This window comes from Malaya genurostris, chromosome 2, assembly GCF_030247185.1.
Source record: "Malaya genurostris strain Urasoe2022 chromosome 2, Malgen_1.1, whole genome shotgun sequence".
Lineage (NCBI taxonomy): Eukaryota > Metazoa > Arthropoda > Insecta > Diptera > Culicidae > Malaya > Malaya genurostris.
The window spans coordinates 117,163,824-117,185,747 of NC_080571.1; the positions used below are offsets into that span (position 1 = coordinate 117,163,824).

General features: G+C 37.0%; 2 protein-coding genes across 4 annotated transcripts in view; one reads left to right on the top strand and one right to left on the bottom strand.

Annotated features, from left to right (window-relative positions):
* LOC131431534 (cardioacceleratory peptide receptor-like) overlaps positions 1–21,924 on the bottom strand; it is a 305,849-nt gene that overhangs the window by 18,944 nt on the left and 264,981 nt on the right. For all 3 annotated transcript variants that reach the window (XM_058597317.1, XM_058597316.1, XM_058597318.1), the window contains 3 exons: positions 7,010–7,145; positions 3,778–3,975; positions 3,367–3,462 (listed from right to left, as the gene is read on the bottom strand). In XM_058597317.1, coding sequence (XP_058453300.1) covers positions 3,367–3,462; positions 3,778–3,975; positions 7,010–7,145 — 430 coding nt within the window. The remainder of the gene's footprint in view (positions 1–3,366; positions 3,463–3,777; positions 3,976–7,009; positions 7,146–21,924) is intronic.
* On the top strand, positions 18,545–20,962 carry LOC131431531 (uncharacterized). The gene is made up of 2 exons (XM_058597313.1): positions 18,545–18,611; positions 18,674–20,962. The coding sequence occupies exons 1-2, from the start codon at positions 18,577–18,579 to the stop codon at positions 20,754–20,756; spliced, it is 2,118 nt and encodes a 705-aa protein (XP_058453296.1). The 5' UTR covers positions 18,545–18,576; the 3' UTR covers positions 20,757–20,962.

Here is a 21,924-nt window from a genome sequence, read left to right on the forward strand (position 1 = left end):
TTGCTTCAACACTTAAATTGCTTACAGCGCATAAGCAAAGTAACGCAATGAAATCAAACACATTAAACCATGCGCGCCGCTGGCGTGGATTTTCCGCCTAGCGCGAAGGAAAATAAATAACTTCAATTGTTCTTGCCATCGCCGCGAGCCGAGCGATGTTTAATAAACACTAGCCTTCTCCAATCGTTACATCCAAAACTTCTTTTAAATATGTAATGGTCAAGACTCAAGACTTCTCGGTAAAAATGAACACTCACACTAATTGAAAATGTAAATCGAACAAAACTACAATTCAAAAAATAAATCAGTCAATTGACGGTTGTAAGCTCGAACCCGTCGGTACCATTTTCTAAGTCCGAAACCCTGAACCTGCCACAAAATCCTACTTGACAACACAGAAAGTTACCATCTTAGATTTGAAAATAGCTTAAAACAATACTTTTCAACATCAATTTGTCATGCCCATACCAAAAATAATAATATTTGCAAAAAAAAATCGATAAAGTGGAAGTCGCCAATTTGGGTTTAATAGTGACTTGATCTATCAATGTTTGAAACCTTCTCGTCGAACCCATTCCATTGTAAAGATTTAAAGTAGTATCGACTTCCACTCATCAAGCTGGTTAACGTGCTCTGATTGACACGTTCAATCATCTGTAAATTCAATCCAATTTATTATAAGTCAACAAAGTCTTGACATTACATTCCTTTTGTGAGATTTGGCCTTTCTGTTTCAACAGACTTCGCAGCCGATTCTTAGTGTACAGAATAATTGCATGGCTAGTACTATAAATCCTACTGACACTAAGAACCCTTTCAGTTCGGGGTTCGAACATACGACAACTGGCTTGTAAGACCAGCGTCCTATGCATTGAACCGCCAACCCGGGATTTATTATAAGTACTTATTATAAATAGCAAATGCGTTTGCTATGCTTGTTTGGGTTAAATGTTTTCAAACCTACTAGTTGTTAAATCTGGAATATCAGACTCAGAGAAATAATATAAATCCATCTTCAAATCGCCTAGTTAAAAGCGTTTAAAATTACGGTAATTGTGAGCCTACATAGTAACTATAGCGAATTGCAGTGCAGTGAACACCCGCACAAACGAACACATATTTAGCATACCAACGTATAGGCCGATAGTTTCAAATTTGCCTTTTAGTTTCCGTTGAATCAACAGCTGATCGGTATTTAATATACTCAAGCGAATTTTGCCGCGTTCTTAGCTTCAAAAGTCAGTCACCGGATGGTGCCATGAATTCTAGGTTATTACAGATACACAAGTGGCAACGAGATACAATGATTCTCAAACGATGGGAAAAAATGAGGTTGCTTAGAAAAATAGATTAAATGAACAATTTTACGGGAAAGAGATGGTTTGCATGCTCACGTTCAGCCTGGTGTATTTTTCGCAAAGTTGTACTTCCGCATTTTTTCAATTTTTTTTCCTTAAGTAAAACTAAGTTCATGAAAAAAATTCGTGACTGAGTTGACTTAATTTTGCAGTTAAATTTTGTTTTTTTAATGAAAAAATTAGAGACCACTTAGACATTGAAAAAAACTACCCCTTCCCTCTCGTAGACAAACGTAGACTTTTCTGGAGCCACCACTTCCCCCCAGAGTGTCTACGTAGTTTATGAATGGCCCAAAGCACAAAAGCGTGTGTCCAGCGAGAGAATGGACGGAACTCAATTTTGTCATCTACTCACTACACAAGCCACTTGTTTCTTTTACAGGCAATCAGCAGCGATGTTAGATAGATGTAGTGTCATTTCCGTAGATTGGCGTTCTCCTCGAAAACTTCAGGGGAAAAAGCAAGTTACAACTTTTTTTCTAGTCCGAATAAAAATAAGAATTCCCGTAGATATCTATAGAAATATTGCAATTTCCGTAAATTTTATCTACGGATCCGTACATCCGTAGAATATCCGTAGATCTACTGGGAATTCCAAAGATTTTACATCGATGGCAGCGGTTGAAGCGAAATTGGAAAATGGCATATATTTATAGATTCCTCTTTGTGACGAACTTCATACTACGCAGAATGCTGTGATACTTTTTTATGCATGCCGCTAAACCTCTATGCCGAACGAAAAAGAGCTGCTACCAAAGATAAATGATAAAGACATGTATGTGCTCACAATAATTTAAAAAATTTGGTTCGTACCTGGTACTTTCTAAAATGACCGCACTCACCGCTTGGTGGAGCGCGAGATTAGTTGCCTTGTTATCATTTCGATTAAAGTGTGCCATGAGTAGGGCAGAATCAAATGTCAACATTGTCACTCATTTCGATACCATAATATAAAAAGACAATTGTTAAAAATAAACAACAAGATAAACAAAACGAAAAAAAACGGAAAAGCACGAAAAATGGGCATCCAAAGCCAGGTCATCATGCTCATTTCTTCCATATACTCGTCAACCGTAGATTTTGATTTTTCAACATTTATGCAATCTACTCTGACTTTTTCGTAGTACATAATGGATCGTCGGAAATCAACTGTGTTAGAACTTTGAATTCCGAGCTTTCCGAGCAACCTTTACTTCCAACGCGAAAAGTATACAATGTAACTCCCATTTAACTACTATAATTCATATCTGCTGTAAACTGTTCTCTCGCTATTACTTTAAATACATGAGAGATCATGGTGTTAGCTGATTACATCAAAACAAACAAAATATTGAGTGTACCATAAAATCTCTTATATACAAATGAACTAACGAATCGAAAGGTTCTCACGGTTTGACATTTTTGTTATAAATGTGATGATGGGAACTCAACAGTGCAACCAATTTATCACCATTGTTGCCAGTTTCATGGAGGACCGTAGATGTGCGCCAAAAAAAGATCGTGACTGTCATGTCTGGAAATTCGTTTGTGCTGCTACTAATAGAAACCGTCAGCCGTGCACGAAGAATCAATTGGATGACATCATTATGGCCTGCTGTGATTGATGCGTGAAAGCATAGGTCGATACATACTTAAGATGAATGTTTTCGATGCGATTGGTTGTTAAATTATATCAATCCATCAATGATTGGCTGAATTTTTACCGTTCAAAATTATGACAGAAAAAGATTACGCGACTATTTCTGAAACTTTTAATTGACACCCGGCTCCGTATAGTGAAGAGCAAGGCCTTTCTAATGCCAAACAGGCAAATTTGGGAAGCCATTCACGAAAAGAATTTCGCGCTGCAATTATTTCGAACAGCACTGTAGACAGAACTGGCTAATATTGAAGAATGTTTTACCATTTCGGTATCTTCGGGAGTGCTTCTGAATAGTCTAAAACAGTGACTGACTTCTCTAGCTGAATTAGCAGTCGATCAATCCTATGCGAATTGCCGGTAACTCACCCTGAATAACACGTTCCTCGTAAAGATAGAACATAGGAGACGAAAATACTGCACTGAATCCCCAAGCGGCAGCCACCAGTCGTCGAGCTCTCTTCCCTAGAACGAAACAATAGACAAATTGTATCATATCAATAAATATCAACAACTCATGTTATTTTTCATTCTAGGAAAACTTTGGCGTCGGGAATTATTCTGGCTCTGCACTTTTGAACAGAAGTGCAAAGGACATGCGATTGCTCTACTGTTCGAAAATATGGCAACTCCCCACTTCAAGGTTTTCTAATGAAAAATAAAAGCAACAAAGTTGTCCTCAAAGCTCCGAAATAATTTGTTTTCTACATCAAACACCTCGAGTTGACCAGACGACAAACGGTGGCAGGCAATTTTACACCACCTCCGCCATATACTCACAACAGCCGGAAAAGTTCATCGGATGGGTTATCGCATCGTAGCGGTCGATGCTGAGTGCCACCAGCACGTAGGTCGAAGCGTACGTGACCCACACCTGAATGAAGCGTATCACCTTGCAGGCTACGTTTCCTGCCAGCCAGGAAATGGTGATCCTTTGGACGATGTCCGTCAGAACACTCAACAGGCCGACACTGAGATCTGAAAGGGGGAAATAAAAAAAGAAAAAAAACAAAACGTTGATCACATACAGTAAAGTGGATCAAATGCATGTGCAGTATATTCAGAGTATGATGCATCGTTGGACCATGACACAGAAAAAAGTTGATAGAATTATCGTGTCGTTTTTTATCCGTAGGGCTATAGTGCGTTCAAATAAAAAATACTGCTACAAATGAGTTTACTTTTATGCATTCAAAAAACGCTGATTTTTAACTGTAAGTACTACTAAATTGTTACAGAATAAAATAGTTTCATTGTAATTTTCCGGAATTGCTTTCATTAAACATTAAACCATCTTTCCTAAATTTAGATACATCTTCCTCTTTTTACGTAACTCTTTGAACGAATCAAATCCCAAATAACATTATCTTTTTCAACAAACCAAATTTCGAAGTGAACCCGACCCGTAACCGATAAAAATGAAAAAAGTTAGGGTATGTAATGTCAGAGACATAACTGGATGTCGTGAATACGAATAAAACTGACACTCCTTATTTATACTTCCGAATATGAATTAGTTGATCGATTGTGTGAATTGTGCAAACTTTCCACTTTTTCACTACTTAAATTTGGAACAATACATCTAAACTAAAGTATAGTTTAGTTACGTTGAACATTCTGACATACATTTAAATATTACGAAATAACCAGTATAGTTCTTTATTTTATAAACGATATTGAACACTGTTGCGAATTTGGCACTGCGAAAATTGCACAAAATTAATCAAATTATCTTAGATTTGCTGTACACTGATGGTATTAATTTCCGATTTGCAAAGAAGCAATCTTTATAGTTCTTTAGATAACATTTGGAACCAATAGAAGGGCTGATTTTGCATAATGTTCCCCATTGTTGTCCATTTTTCGTTGTATTTTGCTCCAATGCAAACGACCAACAGCAGGATGATGCAATCGAATTTCTTTGAATGGAAACTGGCTCTGTGACCTGTGTGTTTGAGGTTTTGTACCACACAAAAGGTCTGCGTTTTCATTGCCGACTGCTCCTCCCGACGATCTAAATCCAAATGAAAGCACGATCTGAGAGTTTCAAGCTTTATACTTGGTTTGTTGTTAGGACTGATGTTGGTGGGAGAACCGCACCTCGACATCCAGTTCCGTCTGAAGCACTAGAAGAAATGAACGATTTTCAATCATAGTTTGCCTTTTATACTCATCTAGTAGGCAATTGGAACTGATATGTACTTGACTTCCTCAAAACCGTCGTCCGGGTGCGAAAAAAAAAACAAACAAGCGTTATGAATTTTCTTCATTATTTCCAAAAGTGTCCGAAAACTTTGTTTTTCAGTAATTTATGGTTATCTCACGCTGTTTAAAATTTAATTACAAATTCCTGAACATATTTCTGATAGCTTGTAAAAAAATTATGTTGTTGGGTTGAGTACATCAAGAGATATTCGCGATAAAGTTCTGCCCATTCTTGTACAGGGTAAATTTTGAAAAGGCGCCCTATAGTAAAGTAAGTCGTATTCACGACAAAAAATCGCTCCCGTATCCGACCCGAACCCGACAAACATTTTTTCCAGTATTCGAACATGACCAATACCTGTTCGGTTGTTCGTGCTCGCATCTCAGCCAACAAAGTCGAAAATCGTTTGCGGTCGAAGCAAAAGAAACAAAGACAATACAGTGCAGTGAACAATAGAGTGTACGGAATGGTCAAATACGATTTAACAAAGCCTGAAACTTGGCCAACAAGGCCAAATTCAATTTGTATAGATTTCAAGCGTTGCAAAGTTAGACCAGCAGCAAATGAAATTGAAATCTTACTTAAAGAACGAATGCATCTAGACGCTAATAATGTAACTGAGATTCAATTCAACAAGGCGTCTAACTGTGTGTACATTATGTTTAAACGTGAAAGCGATGCAATTGCATTCGCTTCGGTTAACAACGAGGTGCACAGCGTTGAGTGTGACAACATTAAATACAAAATTCCTGTGCACATGGTGGACAACGCCATACAAGTACGCGTGCATGACCTTCCCCCGCAGTCCAGCGATCAGTGCGTTCGGGAAATTATGTCGCAATACGGTGAAGTTCTTTCCATCGAAAGAGAAGTATGGCGGAATTTTTTCCCCGGCATCCGGAATGGCGTGCGAGTGGTACGTATGCAACTACGTAAGGCAATTCCATCATACATCATTTGTGGTCAAGGTGGGACACATCCGTGTAAAACGCTGATTACCTATGAAAATCAGCTGGTTACATGTCAGTTTTGTGAACAACCTGCACACTACGGTAAACCTTGCACTGAAACTGCGAAAAGAACATCTTCAACCAAAGACAAGGTCAACCGTTCAACAACGAAAACTAGTGAGCGTAGTACTCCTGTTTCTCCATCAAACCAACCAACAACTGCAACCAATGTACAACAAGGCGCTCCTACAGCAACTAGCAACGAGCTCAAGACTGCGAACAACAAGGAAAACGAAAAGAAGACGGAAATCAACAACAAAACCACCGATGCGGCAATGGAGGACGAGACGAGCCACGAACAAAGTGCCCCTCAACCCTCGCAGGAGGGAAATGGAAGCTCTTCTCCTCCTAGAAAAAGAGTGACAACGAGATCCACTTCAAAACATTGTTTATTTAAAAAATCGGCTAATTCGGCCACGTAAAGCTTGTACGCAAATAGGCCTGAATAAAAAAACATCTTTTAAATAAAAAAAAAAATACCTGTTCGGTTCGTGATCGGGTAGGGCCTCGGGTACGAATATCCGAACCCCAATCATCTCGAATACGTTTGAATAAAAATTTCCTTCATTATACAAAAAAAACTATTTGCGTGATTATAAAGTAGATTAAATAGAAAATCGCTGTATTAAAAAAAACAGTAGCGCACACTGAGGTTTATGTGTATACATTTTATTGATGAATCATACAATATGAGAGTAATGTATTTTGAGTAAATGTCTGAAGATCTAAAATAAGTTTTACGCATCCTTTTCAATACGCATGATTTCCAAACAATCAAAAAATATCATTAACTTACCGGCGATCGCTAGTTGCTTGATAAAAAAGTTCATCCTCGATTTACGATTTTTGTTAAGAAATAACGTCACTAACACAGCCATGTTGCCTAGCACGATCACTACAAATAAAATCCATAATACTGCAAATTGCTCAGTCTGAAATTAAACAAGAAATTGAACATTATTCGAAGGCTTTGCCGATTATTCGAATTTATTGTTATTATTACTGAAATTATATTTTTAATTCAACAAAATATTTAAGGCACAATGCTTTAGCTCTAAGATACCGAGGGCATCTTCTAAAATTATTTGATTTAAAATATAACCAATGCACAAATTTAAACAAAAATCAAAAATACTTTCGAAAATATAAGAACAGGTTGAAATTCCAATTTGTAGGTTATGTTGGTTGATAGCCAAACGAGCCGACTTCGGCTATAACGGTCCTCGAATTTCGGTTCCGGAAGTATAATAGTGAAAATCACTTCGTTTTCTCAGAGGTGGCTTAACGGATCTGAGAACTGTCTCCATTTGTAGGTTTAGTGTACTATTTATTATTTTAAAGCAAGTTACCAAAGTGCTATAAAATATGAGAATATGAATGACTTGAGAAAAGCATCTTTACACCACTTGGTGGATGAAAGCAAGTTTTTTACTGTCATTCATGCTCCTAAAACCCATTGTTGTTTTGTCAAATGTCAAGTTGACATTTGCTAAATGCAAAACATATTTAGTGAAATGAACATGTCGAATTTCTTGCCTAGTAAAAAGCTTGATTCGTTATTTTGATTGCAAAATAAAAACCAAATACTTTTGAAACTCGTCCAGTTCTTCTTAAAGCTAGCGGAGAACATGCTCTATTAGTCTATAATGAAAATAGATGACAACAGAGACACACCAAAATACTGATGAGAAGCGGTAGATGATGATCACATTGTTTAACTAGAGGAATAGGAGCTTTCAAAACAAAAATATCAAATCAGAAATCAGAAATCAGAAATCAGAAATCAGAAATCAGAAATCAGAAATCAGAAATCAGAAATCAGAAATCAGAAATCAGAAATCAGAAATCAGAAATCAGAAATCAGAAATCAGAAATCAGAAATCAGAAATCAGAAATCAGAAATCAGAAATCAGAAATCAGAAATCAGAAATCAGAAATCAGAAATCAGAAATCAGAAATCAGAAATCAGAAATCAGAAATCAGAAATCAGAAATCAGAAATCAGAAATCAGAAATCAGAAATCAGAAATCAGAAATCAGAAATCAGAAATCAGAAATCAGAAATCAGAAATCAGAAATCAGAAATCAGAAATCAGAAATCAGAAATCAGAAATCAGAAATCAGAAATCAGAAATCAGAAATCAGAAATCAGAAATCAGAAATCAGAAATCAGAAATCAGAAATCAGAAATCAGAAATCAGAAATCAGAAATCAGAAATCAGAAATCAGAAATCAGAAATCAGAAATCAGAAATCAGAAATCAGAAATCAGAAATCAGAAATCAGAAATCAGAAATCAGAAATCAGAAATCAGAAATCAGAAATCAGAAATCAGAAATCAGAAATCAGAAATCAGAAATCAGAAATCAGAAATCAGAAATCAGAAATCGGAAATCAGAAATAATATTTCGAAACACATTTCAAACAGTCGAAATTATCGATTTTAACTTGCTGGTGATAATTGAAAACTATAACCGCCACCCTCTATTTATCATTATGGTCGGAGAGAGTTTTGTGTTATCGAGGTGATGTTTATGCTTATTCATTCGCACTTGCTCACTACCCACAGTGAAGACAAGAAAGATAATGAAACTGGTAGACTACTTGGCACTACAAACTGAACAAGCCAAACTTCAACTGACTTCAAGTCATATTGACGATGAATTATGGGAGCTTCGGCAACAAAAGTAAAATGAATGAGAAGAGATATACTGACAGTCAACGGACATATATTTCATTTTCATCCAATAATAATCGATTGAAATGAGGTTTCGTCGCACTGATTGTGACACATAACCATGATAAAATGATGGAAACATACATCGGACTGAAAGCTGAAGCTAGGCATATCGGTCTGGCTATAAATGCGTCAAAAACAAAATACATGAGAGGTGGATGCTTCAGAGAAAATACACTATACCTCCCATTAAGTATATCGATAGACGGTAACGATATCGCGGTGGTTGACGAGTTCGTGTACTTGGACTCACTGGTGACCGCCAACAATCGAAATCGTGCGTACGTGGAAGTCGCCATCTTGGAATTCAGAACCATCTCAAACATCGTTTTCCGACATCTACACATCAAACCCGTTCCGAAAATACCCATATTGTAAAAGTTTTCAATGAATATCAATAAACGGGAAGTCGCCATCTGTACACCATGAAATCACATGTCTATCACCCTGAATCACGGTGGTATCACGCGAGCATCATGATACAACGGTGATTTCCGTACTACGGTCTTGCATCGCTGTACGTGCAAAATCACATAACTACTTACTATCACCAGCGCCATTGACGAGTGGTGGTGAACTCAAGAAGCGATATTTCTCGCTGCTAAATGTCAAATCAGCTGTTTTTCAAAGATGGGCGAATCTTACAAAAGTAAACAAATCGAGTTTCTCTCACCTACCAATAAAAGCTTCAAAATCCTACAATTTTGCATAAAAATTCGGATTCTACAAAAATTTCAATCTTTGTAATACAAAGAACTATAAAGGGCGAAACTGTCATTCCATTTGTTTACCTAAGTTTCGCCCTCCGTGTTCCATGACAACAAACGGGGTGATACTTCGATTCGACCGTCCCACGACAAAAGGGCCTAACTGCAAATGAGAACCTCTCTTTGTTTACTTTCTCTTTTGATTATTACGGAGCCATTATTGCAAATTCTTTAAAGTTTCTAATATAAATCAAAAGCTTGTAGTTTTACCTTGAAAGTTTTGCGAAGAGTAAAGCGTCAAATATAAAATCAGTTCGGTAAATCGCGAAAGAAAAAGTAAACAAAGAGAAACTGTCATTTGCAGTTAGGCCCATTTGTCGTGGGACGGTCGAATTGCTAGTAAGGAAGGGAGAAACTTTTTTTTCTTTATTTCAGATGGTTTCCGAGCCTTTTACCACTGGAAATAGTCAATGAGACGATAAAATTACTCGCAGATTTGTCTTTGTCGCGAAAACCAGCCAATTTCATGAAAATTGCGCAAGGGCGTATCTTTATAATTCACACAGGAAGCATAAAAGTAAACAAATCGAAAAAGGGCGAAACTCTTTTTATGTTGATTTATAGATGGATATAGATAGAAAGTGGTAAAATTTGCATCCCTTTTGAAGATAAACTAACAATTCATCGAATATTAATTTATTGATCTAAGAATATACGATAATTTTTAAATACGATTTGAAACGAAAATCGAAACATTCATCGATGTTTTTCTCCATTTGCTGACAATGTTAGATTCGCCGTTCTTGGAAAAACCGCTGAAATGATAATAAAATCTTCATAAACAGTGTAGGCTTTTCATTTTTGGAAACAAATAATTATCCCAACTAACATTAAAACATGAATTCTTATAAAGAATATCATGAAAAAACGCGGTAAAATATTGAGTTCTCTTGAAATAAATAAAGTGATTGATGTGTGGAGAGAAAATGTAGCTGCTTTGAGAGGAACATGTAAAAATTCGCACATTTATACCAAAATGTGCAAAGAACTGGAATGTTACGGAATTCATCCAACCCCGAACGAATTGCGGACTGGTATCAATTTATCTAGAAAATATAGGTAAGTTAAATTGTTTTTCAACTATGCATAATGATTTAATCTGTTTCTTCTTTCGTTTGTATATGTCGACTGTTTTGGAGTTTTATCGGAAAAATGCGGCTTTCTCAGTCAAATGGATATAGGCAAACGATTTGTTTATAAAATTGCCCGACGTTTCGGCCGTTTTTGATGGCCTTTTTCAAGGGAAACTAAAAATATGCTTTTATTATACAACATTGAATGGACTTGTATGGTATATGGATTATTCTAATGTACTTTGTGAACTCACTTTGGTCTAATCGTTATTGTCAGTCTCGTTGATTTCCAACGGTGGGATGTCTGTTGTCTATTTACGGTAACATATATAAAATAAACTAAGTTCGTTGAAGAACTTTTCATCGGATAGCACTATTGCCACAGAGTTTGGTGTATGCAATGAATCTGACAATTATTAGTTTATTGGTTTGTGGGTACAATTACGTGGTGGGCATGATTGATGTCTCCAATTCGGCTGTTTTTGTGCTTTTCTTTCTTCCACACTTCGATGCCTTGATGGTGTGAAGAATGCCGGCGTAAGTTGTATTGAGACCATCTACGTCAGTGCGATGGTTAACGTTGTTGTTCGTATTGGTGATGTGACAGTACCGAGCAAAATTCAATTATAACCAATAGCACAGACCAAATTACCATACGCACCGACCCACCGATATACAGATCACTTCCATACATAACATCACTCTCACCAGCCATAATTAACACCCTCGAAACTGATTATGATAACATTACAATTTCAACTAAACCTATCAACACGATAGCCAGAATTTTACCAAATATAAAACAACCAATTGATCTGCTATCACAGTTTAATGTTATATATAGTCTTCCATGCGAAAACTGCAAGTTGAATTACATCGGCATGACTCGTAATCATCTAATAACAAGATTATAGGGTCACAAATCAAATATCAATCAGTACGATAAACTAAAAAGTGATGGTGCAGTCAGCACCGACGAACGGATGATCGCTCTAGGGGAAAAAACTGCGCTCATTAAACATATGGTCACTCATAATCATACTTTTGATCTCAAGAGTGTTAAAATCATAGACAGAACGTATCGCTCCACCGCTCTACCGATTTTAGAAATGTGTCACATCACCAATACGAACAACAACGTTAACCATCGCACTGACGTAGATGGTCTCAATACAACTTACGCCGGCATTCTTCACACCATCAAGGCAACGAAGTGTGGAAGAAAGAAAAGCACAAAAACAGCCGAATTGGAGACATCAATCATGCTCACCACGTAATTGTACCCACAAACCAATAAACTAATAATTGTCAGATTCACTGCATACACCAAACTCTGTGGCAATAGTGCTATCCGATGAAAAGTTCTTCAACGAACTTAGTTTATTTTATATATGTTACCGTAAATAGACAACAGACATCCCACCGTTGGAAATCAACGAGACTGACAATAACGATTAGACCAAAGTGAGTTCACAAAGTACATTAGAATAATCCATATACCATACAAGTCCATTCAATGTTGTATAATAAAAGCATATTTTTAGTTTCCCTTGAAAAAGGCCATCAAAAACGGCCGAAACGTCGGGCAATTTTATAAACAAATCGTTTGCCTATATCCATTTGACTGAGAAAGCCGCATTTTTCCGATAAATCTTTTTTCGTTTTTAGATCGGAAAAAATGGGTGAATCAGGTGGTTCACGATCTGTATAGGCATACTTTGAGACGCTTAATGAATTTTTACAAGCATACAAACAAAACAACACAGTTTATTTGATGGATGAGAGCTTAGTTACAGGTGAGAATTTTCAATGAAATTAGATTTTATAAATATTAAATTTATTTCACTTCGTTGTTTCAGTTTCTAATACATCATCTGAAAAATCTCTTGGTTTAGAGAATTAGAAAGAAATGAACTTGGCGGATTTTGAGTTCGACGAAGACCAAGAATACTGTGTGCTATATATACAAGTTCCAGAGCCAACATCTCCTCAATCGCATAAGGAAGAGTTTCCGAATAATGGTAAGTGAACCGTTGAATTCTATTCTAAACAATAAAATGAATTTAAAAAAAATGGTCTTGTAACTGTCATAAACTCAAATGTCCCAATTCGAAAAGTACATTGATTGCTTTATTCGTGTAGACATAGGATATTTGTTACAAATATTCAATATAATTTATGTATTCGATATTGAAATTTTGAAAGTATTAAAAATTTTGTATTCACTTTTCAGATGAACCTTCGATGTCTAGATCATCATCTTCAACAGAAGCATCTATACCGTCATTATCTAGTCTCTTGTCCGGATCTTCTACGAAACCGTCTAGCTCAGCTAAACATGCAAGAAGAAGAAACATTCAAGAACGGTTATTTGAAATGGCGTTGGCGTCAAATGGAAATGGTTTCATTACGTTTGGAGAGAGTTTGAACGCCGAGTCTCCTATGAGAAGAATTGGCACATTCACACTGCAAAATGTTCTGGTATATTGCTGAAATAACGGATTTGAGTCATGTTCGAATCTCAAAGACGAATTTTCGTAAATTGTTGAATCATTTAATCGTCCTGGTACTCCAACATTTATATAAGTGCAACGATATCGATAGTCAACTGCCGCGAACAACACAATCGAATGCCAACCTTTAAAATTGTAATAATCTACGGCTTCCGTTTTCGGTACGTCAACTTCGATATGGCAACCGTCAATAGCGCCATAGCATGTGGAAATTCGAGGGTTGAGAATCCTTTTGTAATTTCTTCAATTATTTCTATACTTTGTGGATAGGATGTTAATGCTTCATTATGGAAAGAAGAAATCATTGCATCACAAACTTCCTAAACAAGTTCTCCTACAGTGGTTCTCCCAACACCAAATAAACTTACTACGGTGCGATATTCAGCAGAAGATCCCAATGCATACAGAGCAATCGCAATCCGTTTTTTAAGGGTATTGCCAATCGCCAACGTGTATCCTCCTTTGTGAGAAAAAAACATTTTTTTACTGAATGATCGAATGTTTTCCTGTCCATTCTGAAAGTGTTCTTAAACTTTTCCTCGGAAAATTTTTGAACCTCTACTTCCCAGTACAATGATTGTTCTACCTGTAGATTGGGAAATCATATTGTCATTTAAGCTAATTATATAATTTATAACTACCGAACCCAACCTACCATCGACAAAATTCGACGATTCGGACTCGATTTTATCATCGTCACAAATCAAAAAAATAGTTTGGTTTTACTTTATAATAAAGTGCTAATAATTTAAATCTTCTTCGTTTATTCAGGAGCGAAATTATTTTCAAATAGTTAATGTGAAGTAAAATAAAATTAATTCTGTAATCGTACATTTTCAACTATTGCACCAATATGTTGTGACTTGGATTTGTTTAGAACAGGGTTACAACAATTCATAACTCTCAGAGTTAAATTTTAACGTATTAGGTTTTACACGAACATGACATAACCTCACAAAATGAACAGATTGAACTTTTTTTACAGCCGCCGGTGGTTTGTTTACGGTTTAAAAGTTCATCAGATGTTCATTGTCTGAATTTAAAAATTGCAAGTTGCCTCACACTGAACAGATTTATACAAATATCGCTCCTTGATGTTGGAAACACATACAGGCCAACCTTTTTAGTTCTTTTCACTGTGGAAAACGATTTTAACAGGCACTTTTTCGTCATCTTTCCATTTTTAATGTCGTCGTCATCGTGTAAAACCTAATAACACGATGTTCTTCAAAATATAATGAACGAAGTCGGTTTAGTAAGTTTGAAAACGAGTACGACAGTTCAAGCTATCTGTAAATTTTAACGATGGTATGTAAAAAATTCAAATCTGCAAAAAGTTACCTAAAGAAGTGTGTATCCAGCTTCTGAAAGATATCTATAGGCTTACAGACAAAACTGCAGATCTGGTATCTCTAGAGCACGATTTGTACAGATTGATGTAGTACTCAGTACATGTAGAGTGTCTATAAGTAGAGTGATGACATCTCATCACGACAATTTCAAATGATTATAAATATTTTAAATGCACCTGTAGTAATACTGAACGATAAAAATCCATTCCATCAATACACAATTTGTGTAATTATATTTGTTATATTTGACACAAAGGTTTTCTTATACTCATTTCCGAAAACTCTAAAATCCTAAATAAAAGAGCAATAACCTTATTTCTATTGTGTTCAAGTAATTACTCCAATTACAATGCTCATTACTTTATTGTTCTTTAAAATTTTTTTAAAGAATTAATACCCGTTGGACGTTTCTTTTTAATTATTAAAAAGAATTTCTTTGTTGAGTATGGGAAACAGTGAAATATGTCTTTCACTGTGTGTAAATAAAAGTTGAATACATACGCTATTATGTTATGTGCTAAAATTGTTGGTTCCGATGCCATTATTCGGAGCAAGAAATATTAAACTTACTTTTGTGTTGTTTCGTGCCACTGTATATGCATTCTGTACCCGAAAAACATGCCTGTCACCTCATCGTTGTACGCGTACAGCGTTGTACAGAAATCATTGTACGGAAATCACATGTCTGTCAGCGGTATAATATGTACTCATCAAACCCGTTCCGAAAATACCCATATTGTTAGGGTTTTCAAGAAATATCAATAAACCGGAAGTCGCCATCTTGGAATTCAGAACCACCTCAAACATCGTTTTTCAATATGTATGTACTCATCAAACCCGTTCCGAAAATACCCATATTGTAGTAATTTCCATGAAATGTAAATGAGCCGGTAATGATTTTCCTTGTATGCAAAAACCTCTTTTTACGAAGTAGGTTCGTAAAAAAGGTTTACTTTATTCGGGATTTTGTACGTAAAAAAAATTATGTTATTTGGGATTTTGTTCGTAAAAATAGTTACGTAAAAATTTTTTTCGTAAACGGGGGATTAGGTTAACGTTTTATCGTACTGTCGTACGAACGCTACTGGTCTGATCTGTACTACGTTTTTATAGTCTGCGTACATTATTATAGGAACACGATTTGTCTTTACCAGAAAGTATATACTATAAGATGTACTGGAAAGTATATATTGTAATCTCTAATTCTATCTACCGTTATTACAACCAGTGTTGGTGATTGCCGAAAATTTGATAGAAGCTGCTATATTGCTATCTATATTGTATACAACATTTTCAATCCGGTAGAAGATGCTACAAGAACTCGAGTCTCTCAATGCATGAACCGCGAGAGAATTCGACGTGAACATTTCAAAAGGGCCTTAAAACAATTGACAGATTCTCTTTGTTTACTTTCTCTTTCGATTATATCTGCGTTATTACGCAATTGTTCGTTACATGTATAATACAGGGTCCGGCACTCGAAGTGTAACCAGACCGCTCGCGCAGCTGACGCAGGGGCATCAGCTCTCTAGAAATTTGCTAAATGACAGTTCGGAGTTGTATTGTTTACAAGCGCAAGAAAGCATTTTGCCAAAAGTGAACGCGAAAAAAAATCTTGACTTGAGAGAGCGAAGGAGTTGCTTCGTTTGGCCGAAAACGGTCAATTTCCGAACATTGTATTTTCTGACGAGAAAATTTTTCCAATTGAGCAATTCGTAAACTCTCAAAAGGATACGGTTTACTTGACCGACCGTTCATACGAGAATTTGAGTCATCGATTGGCCACCAGGAGGCAGCACCCGCAACAGATAATGGTTTGGGCCGCTGTAACCGCAGATGGGCGCTCTCCAATCGTTTTCATAGAGCCTGGCGTCAAGGTAAATGCGACATATTATCGGCAACGTATTCTGGAGGTTGCTTTGAAGCCGTGGGCAGACAAACATTTCGGTGGCAGACCATGGACGTTTCAGCAGGACTCGGCACCGTCTCACAAAGCTCGAGTGAACCAAGAATGGCTGAAAAACAACGTTCCGAACTTCATCACGTCCACACAATGGCTCTCGAATTCACCAGATGCGAATCCAATGGATTATTCTCTTTGAGCCATTTTGGAGAGCAAAGTCCGAACTAAAAGATACACCAGTCTCGAGGCGCTGAAAAAAGTTATTGTCCGCGGGTGGGCCTAAATACCTGCAAGTCACATTCGGCAACTTGCGATTCGTTTTTTGACCGTCTCAAGGCCATAGTCAAGGCAAAAGGTGGTCATATCGAGCAAAAGTGAATTGATTCTGAATTTTGTATTATTTTTACACATTTTGTACTTTGAATTAAGTAAAAGTAATTTTCCAAACTGAATTTATGGCCTTTTTAGTTGGTTACACTTCGAGTGCCGGACCCTGTACTATTACAAAGCTGGAGATATTTTCTTTCATTCTATATGCAAATTTGGTAAGTGAACGTGAAAATTCAGGTGTTATTAAAAGAAGAAAAAGTAAACAAAGAGAATCTGTCATTGGTTTATGTGCTCTTATGAAATGTTCACGTCGAATTTTTCTACATTTCTTCGCTCCATTTCATACTAAGAGTATTTCACGCCCTTAAAAAATTTACAGTCTGATAATGATCGTTGCTGTGTGGAATTTTCCAAGAGAGAATCGCTAGTTGACAATTATCGCAGAAACTTGATGATTCTCATACTAGGTTGCAATATTTCAAAATCCTTGTGTGGAGCATTCACAGACACTTTTTTATAGACACAACTTATACAAAGGTTATATGCACATAGTTAGAATAAGTGGCAATAGTAAAATGATTCTATCGCAATTATCCACTGCCCATACAGGATCGGATCGCAAAACGAGAATAAGTGACCGTTTGTTGCTTCAGAGAGATTCCACACAGCAGCGCGCTAACCTTTGATTCTCAGAAATGTCATCGAGAGAAATTCGCTCTCGCACTGGTGTCTATTCTATGTTAAATGAACCATGCCGGTTTTTATTGTTTCTATGATATCCGTCTCTCTTTGATGGCACTGATTTAATCGTGTGAAGAATTGCGAGTGAGCGTTCTTTGATACGATAAAAGCCATCCTTGAATACAACTGCTCGAATCCGAACACTAATCAGTTTCTGTTGTGCGTAAAATAAAGCTTACTTTAACTGTCTTCTGAGACTTACACTTTGACGTAAACAATACTCATTCAAAAACTACTCGTATATAGTATGGATTTTGAAAGAAAGCAACCATCTTGACTCCAAACATCCACTTTCGATACTCATTAATCATACACATTACAAAAATACCCATATGGTTCAAATTGATTGTAAAGTTCTATGGTGAAAAACGCTGTATGCTAATAATTGTGAGAATGATCATTTATTATCATGTGTGAGCTTAAGTAACATCCCTATAGCGATATTGAATGGGATGAGTTTTTCTTCTTACTCAGCGATTATATTTGCTTTTGTGATAAGTTCGCATCACCGAACAGAATTGATAATGCTGTCCAAATATCATTATCGGAAAATCAATTCGGTTTTCATCCTAATTTCGCTGATGATAATCAAAACTAGTATTCGGACATAAGTTTCCATCACGCTTCTGTGAACATATGCTAAACATCTGAAATCAATTCACCAAAACATTCTCACTATTAAAGACTTAGCAATAATAGCAAGAGTGAGGTAAATGTGTAACACAAAGACATTGTTATCAATCTGTTTATAATCAAAAATGCACACAACTATTTCCGTCTCCGTCCGTACGGATTTAGTGACCATTTCGCTGGCGCATATTTCTTTTGCACAAAGACCTCCTTGTATAAATAATCTTATCGAGCGTAGGAGTAATATAACTTAGATACGCAATTTTAGTTTCAACTGGACTGCATAGAAGAACGCAAGCATAAAGAGCAACGCGAGACCATGATTTTTCGTCAAGAAATGGAGTTCATATTCTGGTTGGGATGAATTATATTTTTTTCAATGTTACCCAACTGTATTGGTCGTTTTCTAATTACAGGATCATAACATTGTCAGTCATGAGTACGAGCACCAGTGGAATTACACTGACTTGTTCAGAAGGAAATTACTATTATAGTGGACAGAACTGTACCTTCAGCAAAGTGATAATTGATGATATAGCGACGAGTATAGAGTTCACTCAAAGTTATTACCATAACAACCAACTTTATTTTAAATTCATCGACTCTCAAATGATTGAAATCCCAAAAAAGATTTTTGAACGGTTCACCTCAATGTCGCATCTGAGTGCGGTGAACAGTAGCATTGAAAGCATTAGCCGGTACACCTTGGAAAGGGCCAGCCAGCTGACGTCGTTGAACTTATCGATCAACAATTTGGCAGAACTTCAAAATTACGTCTTCGCCGGTGCTACGAATCTGGCCGTGTTGGATCTGAGCAGCAATAATATTTCCAACATCGAAGAAAAAGCGTTTTCCGGCTTGACTTCCCTGCACTCGCTTTTTTTAGCAGGCAATCGGTTAAAGGTACTGAAAGACAATGTATTCACACCGTTAGGGAATCTCAAAAAACTGACCATGGCTAGAAACTATTTAGAAGTACTACAGAGTAAATTGTTTGCATCAAATTCCCGCTTGACGATGCTGTTTCTGCAAAACAACCAACTAGTTTTGTTGGAACAGGACTTGTTCGAGAACGTCGCAAAGTTGGAGTATCTATGGCTGAAAAATAACAACCTCACGAGCTTTGAACTCAGTAATGTAAATGTCAATATAGTGAATGTGATGAACAACAAACTTAAGCGAATAGTAATTAACGCATCAGTGCAGGAGTTATACCTCAGCAATAACAGCATATCTGAGATTGTCGCGAACGATACAACCGACTTCACATTGCGAACATTGGATTTGTCTTGGAATAAGATCACCTCGCTTGATGCTATCAGCAACATACACTCATTGAAGATTTTGGATTTGTCACACAATAAAATTGGTGCGCTGAATTTGACCACCTTTTCAAAGATGACCGAGCTGTTGGATTTGAACTTGGAAGACACGCAGATCTCCAATCTCCAATACGGAACATTTTCGCAGCTAGCGTCACTGACTCGTCTGGATATTTCCTACAACAACTTGAACCAAATCGATTTGGACATCTTCACCTCATCCAATCACATGGAAGAAATTTACATCGAAGGCAACCGTCTCAAGGCAATCAACTATGAAGAAATTCATAAAATATTTCCTTCTCTGAAACAAATCAGCATCGCCGATAACAACTGGAACTGTAGCTTCCTAACCAAAATGATCCGCACCATGAACGGGCTTTCGATTGTGGTTGGTGGTTTCAAAAGTGAAACATTGATCGCGAACAAGACTAATGTCAAGGGAATCTACTGTTCGGATGATAAGAACCCCGTTGCCAGTTGGAATGTCACTGCCAAACACTTGGACAAGTACCTGAATGATTCGGATCGCATTCCAATGGACACAGGCGAGATCAAGCAGATCATGCAAAATGTCATCGACGACGTCGGTCGATTCAGTGAACAGAAGGTGTCCCTGGTCAACAGAACCGATCATCTGGAAGGGGAAATATTTGATCTCACGAAAAAAATTTTCTCGCTCGAAAATGAAAATTACGAGGTGAAGAAATCAATTCTAGACGTCAAACTGGCTCTGATGGCGAATGCTACGAACGAAACGTTGGCCTCACACGATTTGAAAAGAACGATGCAAGAGATGAACGAATTAACACTCGCCAAAATGAAACAGGTGGAAAGCAGTCTGGAATTTAAAATCTATCAGCAGTCGTTCCAATTTGATAAATTGAAAGAATCGATTGATGAAACGGCCGGAAAGTTGTTGATGCTAAGCAAACAGATGGCACTCAGCACCGCTTCTCTGAATCATCTCAATCCTTCGCAGCAGGAGTTGAAGGCTGCAGCCACGGGTTCGGGATCAGGCCAAGTGTTCATCATTATAATGTTAGTAGTTTTGGTGGCCATGCTAGCGATTGTATTGGTCGTGATTCTTCGTAACCGATTCGCCATCGGCACCAGCAGAAGAACTTGCTACGGAACTTCGAACACTTTAGCCACCATGGTGGATAATGACATCTAGCCAGGGGGGCGAGAAAAAATTATGCATTTCCTTCGTAAGTAAAGATAAGAACGCCAGCTTATTTGTATTTTTTTTTGCTATTCAGCACAGCCTTTCGAAAATAACCGACTATCGTTCCTTATCAGTGAAACTGAACGAAGAACTAACGCAGAACGAGCGTGATGATCTAAGTTTTTTTATATGTTTACTGTTTGATCATAAATAAAGCACACACAAAACATGTTTAGCAAGGCAAAGCCGATTGAAAAAGAAACTCTTCCCTCGTCATATGAATGCGCTAGTTCTCGGTAGTGTTAGTCACTATGCATATATCGGGCCGTATGAATAAAATGTAGTAAAGTCTGTTGTTTGTAGTATCTTCTCAAAAACATAGCCCACAGAGTAAAGCACGTGTGGCTTGGTTTTAATTATTCTACTTCACTTTATCAGCAAACACACGAGTAGCAACCTCTGGAGCTACCTACCGAAACATTGTAGTAAATAATACATGTTCGAACGTTGTTGAGTAGTAAAGTCTCTGCTTTTGACAGGAACGTGATGCATGTAGCATTTACTACCGAAATTCGAGCATGCTACGTTTTATTCATACGGCCCATTATCTATGGCAAAGTGTTGCTATACTAGTACCTTAATTTACGCGAATATTGAATTCGGGAATCAAATAAATTATGTGACTTTTTTTCACGCGTTTTTTTTTTCGAAATGGCACAATATTCGATTTGTTCCATGCGATAATTACGTAAAAACGTTTTGGCATTAAAGAGGAAAGGAAATTTTAATGTCAGAAAATATGTCTACATATTTATTTGGGCAAATCGTGTTGCAAAATCGTTCTGTACCGATTAGAGAGATTGCTGTGTTGTTGGGCATCTCTTATGGATCAGCCGAACACATTTTAACTGATGTTTTGGGTTTGAAACGCGTCGCTTCTCGGCTGGTGCCAAAAAAGCTGAATTTCATTCAAAAACAGCGTCGTGTTGATGTGGCCAAAGAGATTATTTCCAACGCAGATAGTGACCCTACATTCATCGAATGCATCATAACTGGTGACGAATATGACGTCGAAACCACACAACAATCGACAAAATGGCGCTTCGAAGGCGAGCTGAAACCATCCATTATAAAAATCGCCACACGAAAATTTTTCAACTTTGTATAGACGCCAAAC